The sequence below is a fragment of the Megascapheus bottae genome, unplaced genomic scaffold (genome assembly GCF_031878675.1).
Source record: "Megascapheus bottae isolate mThoBot1 unplaced genomic scaffold, mThoBot2.hap1 HAP1_SCAFFOLD_43, whole genome shotgun sequence".
In the NCBI taxonomy this organism is placed as follows: domain Eukaryota; kingdom Metazoa; phylum Chordata; class Mammalia; order Rodentia; family Geomyidae; genus Megascapheus; species Megascapheus bottae.
Window position 1 is genome coordinate 1,481,454 of NW_028327392.1, and position 11,752 is coordinate 1,493,205.

The 11,752-nt window shown below is 51.2% G+C and overlaps 1 protein-coding gene across 1 annotated transcript; it reads left to right on the forward strand.

The window, feature by feature from the left end:
* The first annotated feature begins 8,949 nt into the window (after positions 1-8,949).
* On the forward strand, positions 8,950-10,301 carry LOC150039977 (ral guanine nucleotide dissociation stimulator-like). The gene is made up of 4 exons (XM_090327480.1): positions 8,950-9,274; positions 9,472-9,567; positions 9,871-10,074; positions 10,179-10,301. The coding sequence occupies exons 1-4, from the start codon at positions 9,165-9,167 to the stop codon at positions 10,210-10,212; spliced, it is 444 nt and encodes a 147-aa protein (XP_090183606.1). The 5' UTR covers positions 8,950-9,164; the 3' UTR covers positions 10,213-10,301.
* Positions 10,302-11,752: the final 1,451 nt, after the last annotated feature.

An 11,752-nucleotide genomic window follows, 5' to 3' on the forward strand; every position in this document is an offset into this window, starting at 1 on the left:
CTCAACCACTAGGCCAAACTCCCGGCCCGTCAACTATATACACTTTAAAATAGTGTCTTAAGGCTAACCAAAGATGATGGCTCCGTTCAACAATAGATGTTAACAATCTACTCTCAGCAAAGTAAAGGATAACCCAACTAAATCATCTGTAAAGACCACGCTGAAACATATGACAAAACTATTACCCAATATACTTATCAGTTTGCCATATATATAAATACATAGCTATATACTGATGTATACATGGGTTAAACAATAGGTATATATATATATATACTCAGAAACATATCTCTATGAACGACACTGTATAGAAAAACATATTTTTCTTGTGGGGTTTTGCTGATTCTGTTTTCTTATTTCTTTCTGTACACTTGTTTTCATGTGTATCTTGGGTAGGAACATAAAACTCAGGACAAAAGTGTGAAAATGTCCATCAGTGATGTTCAATAGACATTGTATTGAAAGACATCTACACAAGTCACATGTAGAAACAGAAGCAGGAAACTGATAGTTTGCGGAAGGATTGACACTGGAGAAAAGGAAAAGAACTCAACACATGTCCTATGTAACTAACCATATTACGCATCTGTGAAAATAATGTAACTTCTTTACATAGTGATAAAAAATACAGTGAGAGCCTGGTTGGTGCTGGTGGGAGGCTGAGATCAGAGGATCACAGTGCCTGTGCAGAAAAGTCCCCATGAAATGTTCCTGCCACATAGCCACTGAAAACTCCACAAGTAGCCATGGGGTTTGAAGCTGAAGCACTCTAGCTTTGAGCAAAAAGAGCTCTAGAACAACGTCCAGGTCCTGAGTACAAATTCCTAAAGACAGAAGGGAAAGGTTGGAGACCTTGACAATACCCAGGTGCTCATGGGATCCAAGCTATGTGACCGCAGCTGGGAGAGCCTGCGGGCTGCATGGGGTCCTCTGCAAGCTGGAGGAAGGAGGGGTCCAGCCTCCACCTCACTCCTGAGGGCAGATGTCCATTCAGCCTCTCAGGCCCCTGCCAAACTCTCTAGGAATAAGTGGAGAATGTGGGGGGAGCGATGAAGATGCCAGGAAGACAGCAGAAGCACACATGTGTCCAGGAGCAGGTTAGAAAAGAGGTCCCTGTGGCTGGAGAGACATGACACAACACACTTCCCAGACCAAGAAATGGCCGCACAGGTCCATACTGAAATACAGTGTTCCCCAAACCCACTCCTGACTGCCACAAAATGAGGAAGTCACACTTCCCTTGTGCCCACACTCACGCATGCTCTACCCAGGTGTCAATCCTCCGGTCCCAGTAAGGAAGGGGTTGTGCCCTGTCTAGACAACAACTGTGTATCAGGGACAGAGCACCTTGGCCTGAGCCTCAGTGATTTTCTACTTGCAGCATGGCAACTGGTGAGACTTGACCCTGAAGCCTGACCACTGGGGAGTCCATAGCATCTCTCAGGAATCTTCATCTTAAGGTTCCCCTTTCATGTCTTAGAAGACAAGTGAAGAGCAGAGTGGGACTTGAGAGAAAAGGGGTTTAAGTTTGGGTCCCATGAGGCTGAGAACCCAATTGTGTCTCCTCCAGGGTGGTGTCAACTCCACTCAGGTCTACCCCAGGACCATAGAATTGAGGTGCTGGGGCAACACTGGACAGCTGTATCCTGCTCAGAGCCAGCATATGGATAGAGAAGGGGACCTTTGGAGAGGGAGTGTCAGAAGGAAGGGGTCAATTGAAGGGACCTCCACAGATGACCTCACTGCCTTCACAATGGAACTTAGGACCTTGGTATCCTGGCACCCACAGTCAAAACAAGCCCCACACAACTCACTTGTGTGGCTAGCAGATGATCAGGAGATGTTTACCCATTTTTCCTCAAATGGGAGAGGCTCAGGCCTCATGGAATAGAGGGAGGTAGGCAGACAGGCAGACAGACAGACAGACACAGAGACTGAGAGAGGCAAACAGACGGACAGAAAGAAAGACATGGAGACAGAAGGACTGACAGAGTGACAAGAGCGTAAGACAGAGACTGAGAGAGACAGGGAGAGAGATACAGAGACAGAGACAGCAAGGCATACATAGAGAGAATAGGAACTCATTTTAATGTAATTCCCTGGACTGTATATCAGAGTCCTCTTTGGTTCCCTAGTTTCAGCTTAAACTATTCCCCTGGTCCCACTCCAGGATGAAGCTCCAAGCCAGGACGAGGGCTGCAGGGCAGGCACCCTGTAGCAGCTGGTGGAACACTTGGTGCCTGCCCAGATGACCGGGGAACACTTCTTCATCCCCACCTTCCTCTCCACTTACCGAAAATTCACCAGCACCGAACAGGTCCTGGACCTGCTCTTCCAAACGTGAGTACCAACTGCAAGGGCAGTGGACTCTTTTTCTCCACGGGACCCTGGGAATGACCTGCACAACTCTCAGGGCTACTCTGATCCTGTGGAGTGGGGGTGGGCAGAGAAACATCTTAGGTTATGCCAGGGCCATAGGAAATGCCTTGTGTGCTCCCTAGTAGTGTAGGCTCAGACCTGTGAGCTTCTTCCTCAGGACACAGCTTTCTGCCTCCAAGCTCTGAGCCCTCAGACAAAGCAGACTTTCCCTGTTTGGAGAATGGTTCCTCAACTACATGTAGACAATGCAGGGATAGCTGAAGGCAGAGTGAGAGACCCTCGGCCAACAGGATTCTCAAGGGAGAAAAGGCTTGTCCCTTTCCATTGCACATAGGTTGACGCCCCTCCGGGTCTGGACATGTTTGTAGGGAGAAAGCACAAATAAGCCGCACTGTTGCAAGCCGGATAAAACACAGGAAGAGACAACCAGTAACTGTGCAATTCCTCCACAGGTTCAGTAGAGGTGAGGCCTTCAAGGACTCCTCTACACAGGATGAAATCCTGCCTTTCTCCAGCCAGGATGGCATGCCACAGGACAAACTCAGAAAGTGAGTGGACTTTGGTCACAAACGAGGGCATCTGTGTGCACAGTGGAGCCAGGTTTGAGTGTAGCGTGGTGGGCAAGCTCAGGATCCCAGAGATCTTGACGTTCTCACCACAGGGTTGAAGTGTGGCATATGTATGCAGGAGGAGGCTGACCCATGACCGGCAGTGCTGTTGGGATCACTGGTGGAAGCTTCACCCATCCTCTCCACAGCCCCTGATGCTCAGCCTTGCCTGTCCTCACCATGGCCTCGCAAACAGGATTAGAGCATTGATGTCATGTTTTAGGACTTCTACTGACCCTAGGAAGGCTGGCAGAGTAGAAGGCCTGGCTGGGTCACCAAGAGAACAGTGAGGTGGGGAGATAGCCCACGTGTGGCTCTTGGAACGGAGGCAGCAGAGTCACCAGTGGATGTGAACCAGCAGCCAGTTCATGCCAGGCATACAACAGACCCCATGGAGACTCCATGCAGTGGGGAGGGACTAGAGAGCTGCAGGAGTATGGGGAGCTCCCTGGAGAGGGGAGAGTTGCTCCTCCCATGATTGGGGGCTCGCTCCCTGGAATTCCCTTCAATCCTTCCTTGGTTCCTGAGGACTGTCACTACCTCCACCACCAAAGAAGCTTGGCTTGGGGAGATACTGATGTCCATGTTTCAAATGAGTGCTGAGAGTGTCTGGGGTAGCCACTGGCCAGGTTTCTGACTCTGCTGCCCACCATCTGCCCCTAGTGCCATCTCTTCTATCCTGGACATGTGGCTGGAGGAGTACGGGGAGGACTTCTGCCAGCCTCCACATTTTGCCTGCCTCAAGCAGTTGCTGGCTCACCTGAAGAGGCACATGACTGGATCACACGTGGAGAGCCGTGCACAATGGCTCCTGGCTCACATGGAGGCCCAAGAGCCCAGCCAGACACAGTCTGATGGTGTGGAAACTGGGTGGGAAGGCAGAAGAAAGAGGCGGGATGAATGTGGGCCATCAGAGGGTGGAGAAGGCTCTAATATAGGCCTTGTGCCAGGAAGAAGAAAGACGCTGGAATATAGAGACTGTGCAGAGAAGTTGAAAATGAGGATGTGTAGAGGGATCCAGGTTGGGAAGTCAAAGGGAAGAGGGTCTTTATTCTCTTTTCAAAGACTCAGTACAAATCCCCCATGGAGAGGGCCTTGTCTTCTCCTGCAGCTCTAGCATTAGCCCAGTGTTTGTCTAAGTAGAAGAAGAGGGCAGCATTGAGCTCCAAGCTCTGGCGTGCAGCCTAATTGCAGGAACATTACCAGGATTAGACCAACACCCAAAGTCAGCCTTGACTCTACTGTACCACGAGATGGGAGCAACAGCATCAGGTGTGGGTGGCAGCCATGTCTTCCCGGGACTCTGAGGCTTTGTCGCCTGCAGTACCAGCCTCCTTTGCTCTGCTGACTGGGAGTCAGTTTGAAACTTGGCCTCATGGCAGATTCCCAAGGGAGCCTGGAATCCATATCCTGGGAACCAACAATCTGGCCCCTGGTCCACAGCTTGGGTGGGATCCCTTAATTTATGGAGAATCGAAATAGGACCCGGCATGCTTTCCTCACAGGATCTTCCTGTCCTTCTTCAGAGAGCACAGGGGAGGGACTGAACAAGGAGAAGAATGAGGTCTTAGATTTCCCTCCCCTGTTGGTGGCTGAGCAGCTCACCAGGATGGACTCGGTGAGGCCCTGGGCAGCACAGGGTGGACCGGGCTTCCTTCTCTGCATGGCTGCCTTCTCATCCTTCTCCTTCCCCTAGAGCCCAAGCTTTCATCCAGCCTGAGCTTCACCTTGGCACACGCTTCCTAGCATCACTCTCTTAAGTGCAGACACTAAAGTTTACATGACACCTCTGTGTCCCAGGAGCTATGCGTGGAGAGGTGCAGCCAGAATCGCAGCTCCTCCGCATTTGGCAAGGACCACATGAGCTCAAGCAATTATGAGGATTCTGGTGTGTGTGCCAGAGCCTAGTGCAGAAAACAGAAAGTGCTACAGAAGCAGCATCTGTTGATATGAACCAAAGGACAGGCACAGGGTGACTTGGGGAGGGCAGAAATTCAGGCCTAGGCCAAGGAGGAAGAGTCACATTGCACAGCAGACCATGACATGAGGTAGGGACACTCAGGTGCCCTCCAGGGTTGCGAAGCTGCATGACATCCCTACAAACCCATGCCTAAGCCTCAGAGACCCCTACACAGCCAGAGTTCTCAGCCCAACTACGGGACTCAATCTGTGCTGTGGGCCAGGGAATGAGGCACTCCTTCCTTTGGCAGGAGCTGTTCCTGAAGGTGGTGCCCCACCACTGCCTGCATTCTGCCATTTCCCAGAAGGACAGACATGACATGGAGAACTTGGCCCCCACCATCCGGGCCACCTTCACACAGTTTGACCAGGTGTTCTCCTGCGTGCTCACCACTTGCTTAGGGGGCCACAGCATGCAGCCCTGCTCCAGGGCAAGGGTGCTAGAGCACTGGATCTCGGTGGCCATGGTAAGACACAACTGCTGCCTAGAGACTCTCCCTTCAGGGTCTTATGTTCTGAGGTGTTCCAATGTGCTCAGAGCCATGTGTGGACTTCAGGGCCTCCTGCCCACGGCCATCTTGTCTGGACTCCCACATATCACACATGCAATGGTGCTTACTCCCTCCTCACACTCAGGAGTCAGGGGCAACTGCACCCAGGCCTGTTCAGCCCTCTCTACCCTCTGAAACCTTGTAAGCAGCTCCCCAGTATCCTTGTACTGACCCTGGCTTAGCCCAGCCAGCAAGGCATCAGGTGGCAGCAACAGCAGGCAAGGCTCACACACCCTTCTCATGCAGGAATGCAGAATCCTCAGGAACTTCTCCTCCCTCCATGCCATCCTCTCTGCTCTGCACAGCAGCGCCATCCAGCGCCTGGACAGCACATTGCAAGTGGTCTCCAGGTGGATCCCTCTCTCCACAGAAGCTGTGCACACACAGGGACTAGCCAGCTTCACCACCAGCCCCAGAGCCAAGCCTGTATGACCTGGGCTGCTAGCCAGGAAAACAAGGACAGTGCCTGCATTATGCCTGTTCATGCACCGGCAAATGTTCAGTTCAATGTCTCACGGAAGCTGCACAGAGACCCAGAGGAGCTGTCCAGGGTTTCTGTGGTAATTCTACATTTCTGTCCAATTGAAATCCAAGCACAGTTGTCTAATACAACTGGGCTGGACTCCACTGGGACAGGAAGAAGAAATTGCTTCCAGCTTCTGGGTCCTTGGGGGCTTCATGCAATCATTTGAAAACCTCCTCTTCAGGCAACTTGCAGGCCTGGCTCTAAAACAAAACCAAGCCTGTCTCCCTTCTCTCTCACTGTCCCATTTGTCACTTCTCTCTGTCCCTCCTACAGAGATAGCATGCAGATATACCAGAAACTGTCAGAGATCGTTTCTCCTTCATGCTCTTACTTCCGGACCAAAGTGCTACTCTTTCAGGTAGAGAGAAAGGGGTCAGAAAGAACAGGGCTAAGAAGGCAAAAGTGGGATCCAGTTCCAAAAAGAAATGCTTTCCCGTTTTTTTTTTTTTCTCTCGATTCTGGATCTTGAACTCAGGGCATGGCTGTTGTCCACGGTTTTTAATACTCAGTGCCCTTCATTTTCAGTCACAAGCCCACTCCATGTTTGGAGTTGATTGTAATTCACAGACTCAGTGACTGTGGTTTGAACTGGGATCCTCCGATCTCAGGCTCTTGAGTACCTGGGATGTAAGTCAGCTGCACTGCTCAGGAGTGAGTTGCTCTGCCATAGGATATTTCACAGCTGTCCTTAGAGCCAAACAGACATAGCACACACTTGGTTTGGATCTTAACATTCAGAGCCAGGATGTCTACCTGAAGGAACTGGGTCTCTCTGTTCTCCCTAGAGCAGATGCTGCTCACCGCCATACAAAAACAGAGACAGGGACTAGACAGGGGAATTGAAGGTAGCTGGGGGTTTTCTTGACAAGGGAGGCCAGGCACTGCTCACTCAGCCCTGAAATCTCAGCTGGACATGACTGCGAGCCCAAACCTTGAGACTCAACCATGAAACCCCCCAAGTGAACTAGTCGCTCAGATAGAGTCACCCACACAAATCAAGAAAGGAAAACATGTATCTACCTCTACATTCCAACATACTGAGCTCCTTCACACAAGATTCCAGAAGCCTCAGTGGGAAGGGCTACAGATTGCACTCCTCAATGCCTTGACCCGCTTATCCACTACAGTATATCTGGGGAACTCCCTACCCAGATGCATAGAGAAAGATTTCTGCCAGGACACAGACACATAGGGAAGAGCTTTGTGGGACAGAAGCTTTCTCATGATTCAGAGCCCCTCCCCTAGGTCAGGAAATCCAGAACTTTTTTTTAGGAAGTTAGCTGAAAGTCCATAATACTCTCCCTCCTTGACTGTTCTACCCTCCGGCCCATGACAATTATGGGAGCACTCACTGACTGGACCCTGCTCACAAAGTTAGAGTGTCTCTTCTATGATTGCCTACAGTGAAGTGGACAGGCCACCATCCCTTCTTATTCCTGGGTCCCCTCCAGTCACCTATGAAGACTGAGGAATTTGGATGATGAGACAATGAGGAGAAACAAATTTCCAGGAGTCCAGAGAAGGCATTGGCACAGAGACTCAGGGCAGCACCAACAGTGGGAGAAACCACTGGATCCCATAGCGCTCAGAGGATCGTCATTAATTTGCAGAGTTTGCAGACAAGGAAGCAGGCAGAGAGAGGCCAGTTCACAGCATGGCATCCCACAGATCTGCTGAGGCAGAGACTTAACCAGAACAAAGCAGCAGGTGGCACTAGCTTTGGCACCATCCATGCTCAGGTCAGGGACAAAGGTTGAGTGGACACATGTCTCAGGAGTTCTGCTCTCAATTGTGACAGGAGCCTGGTGACTTTGCCCCCAAAGAGAAGAAGGCCAAGGGAGGCCAGAGGCAGGCTGAGGACATGGTGAGTGAATGTGTCCTGAATACACCAAGAGTGCCTGTAAGAGAAGAGAAGAGAAGTCTGCTTGCTCATCTTAGCTCTTCTTCCCCTGCCTGAAATAACTCCATAGACATGGGATTTGATTCTTATAATCCCTTGTCCTGAGTGGCTGCCAGAGACAAAGGAGGAGTAGAAGCCCCAGCATGGCAAAGCCTGTGTGGCAGGTGGCCTTCAGAGGCTCCTTAACTTGGGGAGGTGTCAATGCCACCCTTATACTGTTTAATATCCCAAGTGCAGAGAAAGGGCTCTAACAGATTGGCCAGAACAGGTGACTATAATAAGACAGGCCCTGTGCGGATGCAGGCAGTCTGGGGAAGCCTGCAATGGGGTCCTAGGCCATGGCACATCAACCCATCCAATTACACAGGTTCACATCAAGGGCACTGTGCCCTACCTGAAAACTTTCCTGGGAGACTTCCGAATGATCGACACGGCCTTTAGGGACTTCCTGGATATGAGTAGTCTGGGCATCACTGAGCTGCTGGGGTTGGGACAGAAAGTCTCCTGCTGTGTGCTGAATTCTGGCACAGTGAAGAGTTTCTTAAGATAACACTGCATCCATCTTAAGAAGGGACATCCAGAGCTGCTGGGATAGGGAGCTAGGGCACATAGCACAACTGGGACTCAAGTCCCTCTGGGCACAGTGGACAGTTGGGATCAGTGGAAAACAAAGGACAGGCCAAGCAAGCACCAGTGAGTCCGGCTCAGCTGAGCCCTCAGTCAACCCATGTCCTCAAAAGGTTTGGACAAGATGATCCCAGAACCTCTTTGGAGATGTGTCCAGGTCTCATCTAGGACTTTGTTCACAGGCACATGTAGATGCCCTCTGTCCCATGGAAGAGTACCAGCCCCTGACAGGGTGGACTGAATGAAGGAAGGGTGGGGTTCTCCTCACATTGTTCTCTGCCTTCTAGGAGGGAGTCATCCATTTTGAGAAATTGAGAAAGGTGAGTTTCAGGTGCCCTCCTGGCTGGATGGGGACCAGCAGCAGAGTCAGCTTCAGTCACCATGACCGGCAGGGAAATTTGGTTCAGAGTGCAGATCTTTCCTGACGACAGGGTGGGAATGTGAAGTGGGAGAGGAGAGCTTCCTGTGAATGAGTGTGGACACAGTTATGAGAGCCACAGCACCCTGATGCACTGAGGCTTCCCAGAGCAAAGTCTGGTGAATGGTCTTCCCCTGGGCATCACAGCACAGCCCTCCACTCTCCTCATGCTCTCCCTGGCCAGGAATATGCAATCATGGAGCAACTGAAGCAGCTACAGGCAAGCTGCAGCTATGAACACATCACCCCAGAGGAGAAGTTTCTAGGTTGGTTCAGGGGCCTGGAGCGGCTCAGCGAGGAGGCCAGGTGAGCTGGGAGGCACTAGGACAGGGAGAGTGGCCTGTCACTGGGATGATGTGCCATCCTGAGTGTCACATGTCTGGACTTGAGGACTTACACTCCCTAGGGGCAGTGACCAGGTGGGTGGCAGGCTCAGAACTGAAGCAGAATCTGGGAGGTCCCAAGCTTCAATTTGGTCAGCTCGCCTCACACCCCTTGCTTAGCTATGACCTGTCATGTACACTGGAGCCCCCGGGACAGAATGACACTGCAAGCCCTCCGACCAAGAAGCGCTTCAGCATCTGGAAGGCCTGGAAGAAGTAAGGACCTGGCCACTGATGGGCAAGAGCCAGGGAAGATGATGGGATGGGTGTGGGAATGAGATAGGCTGTGGATGAGACATTTCCATTGAGAAGCCAGGTGTGGCACTCAGTTCTCTGGGGTGTCTGCCCCTCTGCTTACACTGAGTACTGTCTCTGTGATTCATCCATCACATAAGGGAATGGGAAAATGTTAACTGACCCAGATCATGGAGTGGAGATTCCAGTCCCCAGTGTTTGAGGTCTAGGGTCTTGTGTGTGTCCTGAGAGAAGTTCCTTCAGTAAGCTGACCCCTCTCTAAAGCCACCAGACCCAGAGTGCTGCAATTAGTACCAGTGGCAGCTCCCAGTTGAAGTGGATGGACCAGGACAAGGGTGGCCCTGAGATGAGCAGCACAAACACCACTGCAGTGCAGTCAGACAGCAATGTGCAGTCAGCTCCCTCCTCCAGCTCCTACCCAGAGGTCATCACGAGCATCTCACAAACATCCTCAGGAGACCCGAAAAGGTGACTTCCTGTCTTGCCCATAGTCCTGCTTTCCACTGCCTGAGAGGAAAGCCCTAGACCTGGTTGGAAACCTGGACTTCTCCTGATGTTGCTGGCATCCACAGGTCCAGGGATCCTCCTCCCGGTCCACTGGGGTGACCAGCTTGGCCTCTGCCAGCCAATCCTCACCCACAGACACCAGCACAATGGACACCAATTCAGCCAACACTCACAGTGGCACCTCAGGGCAGAGTAGTGACAGCTCATCCGTGCCTCCCCATCTCAGGCTGGGAGACTCGTGTGTCATCAGGGTGGTGCTGCCTGTGGAAAACAGACGTCTATGCAAAAGCATTGAGGTGAGTTGGGCGGCTGCATTTCCTTCTGCTCTTCTGACCTAAAAAAGAGGGAGGGAAAATTATGCCCAGTCTCCAGGAAAGAATAGATCCTCAGGCAGGATCAGTGAGGAGTCCCGAGAGGAAGAATGCGCACAAAGAGTGGGGAAATCCTAGGCTCTGGAGGGCATAGTTTAGATACTTCACTTTCCCCAGGAAACAACCTAAAGGCTGGTGTTTGATCACAAGATTAGTAGTGAATGAACACGATTGCCAGTTGAGACTGTTTACTCTCTCACAGACAATCCTCACACATTACTTAGTAGGCTCTTCTGACAATCACATCTGGGTTGGAGGACAGCGAGACATAGGGATCCTATGTTCTGGGAAGATGAGGAATGTCTAAGGCAGGGTGCTGCAGATGATGGAGCTAAAAGATCTGCTCACAAGTAAACTCCTCACAGGAGAGAGAGATGTCTGCTCTTCTAGCTACTCAACTGGCAGATGACATTCAGAGCCCCTCCTTCCTCATGCTGGGTCTGGTGTCTGCATCCGGTTCAGTCCTCTCACCAACAGGAAGGAGAATGGGTGTCATGAGCAGTCATCTGGGGAGGCAACGACTTCCTCTCTCCTGGACTCTCAGTGTTAGGGGAGTTGATCAAGGCTTCACGGGGTGTCGTTCATCACTGCATCCTCCAACTCACCCCAGACCTGGCTAGGAGCAGGCACTGGGCACTTGGCTGGCTCCTCCCTTGCCTGGGGTTTCTGGAGTTTATTGTGTATTCCACTAAATCTTAGGGGCCAAAAACTGGAAAGCAGATCCAGGAAGAGCTGGTAAACTCTACTAAGAATACTAAATAACCAACTTCAATGCATGGACTCCTCTTCAGGAAGGAAGGGTTAAAACACACCCATGACACCCCATGGCATTTCTCATGTTTAACACTAAGATGGTTCCACAGAAGCCCTGGATACTGACTTCAGGGAGGGACCCCTGGGACCCAGTTCACAGGGCCTGTTTCCTGATCCAACCCAGGTAACCAACCAGGAGAAGACCCGAGACGTCATCGTGAAAGCTATCAAGAAATTCCAGGTGCATGGATACAAGCCAGAAGACTTAGAGCTGGTGCAAATCATCACACAGGATCAAAGTGAGTCCTAAACCAATAGCTAGGACAGGCAAATAAGTAGGTGGGCAGGGACCCAGGAGTTTGGACTGGTGGTAGAGAGCTCGTCTAGAATGCAAGAACACCAGGGTTCGATTCCTTGGAAATATATGCATAGGCAAAAAAAAAAAAAAGCCAGAAGTGGTGCTCTTAGAACTCTAGCCTTCAGAAAGCCCCAAGACAGTACTCAGGCCCTGATTT

What these genes read in the sequence shown, in the direction of transcription:
- LOC150039977 (XM_090327480.1), top strand. Translation starts at nt 9,165, where the DNA reads ATGGAGCAACTGAAGCAGCTACAGGCAAGCTGCAGCTATGAACACATC. An exon ending in CGGCTCAGCGAGGAGGCCAG is followed by an intron (nt 9,275 to 9,471) that starts GTGAGCTGGGAG and finishes CCCCTTGCTTAG; the next exon opens with CTATGACCTGTCATGTACAC. An exon ending in ATCTGGAAGGCCTGGAAGAA is followed by an intron (nt 9,568 to 9,870) that starts GTAAGGACCTGG and finishes CCCTCTCTAAAG; the next exon opens with CCACCAGACCCAGAGTGCTG.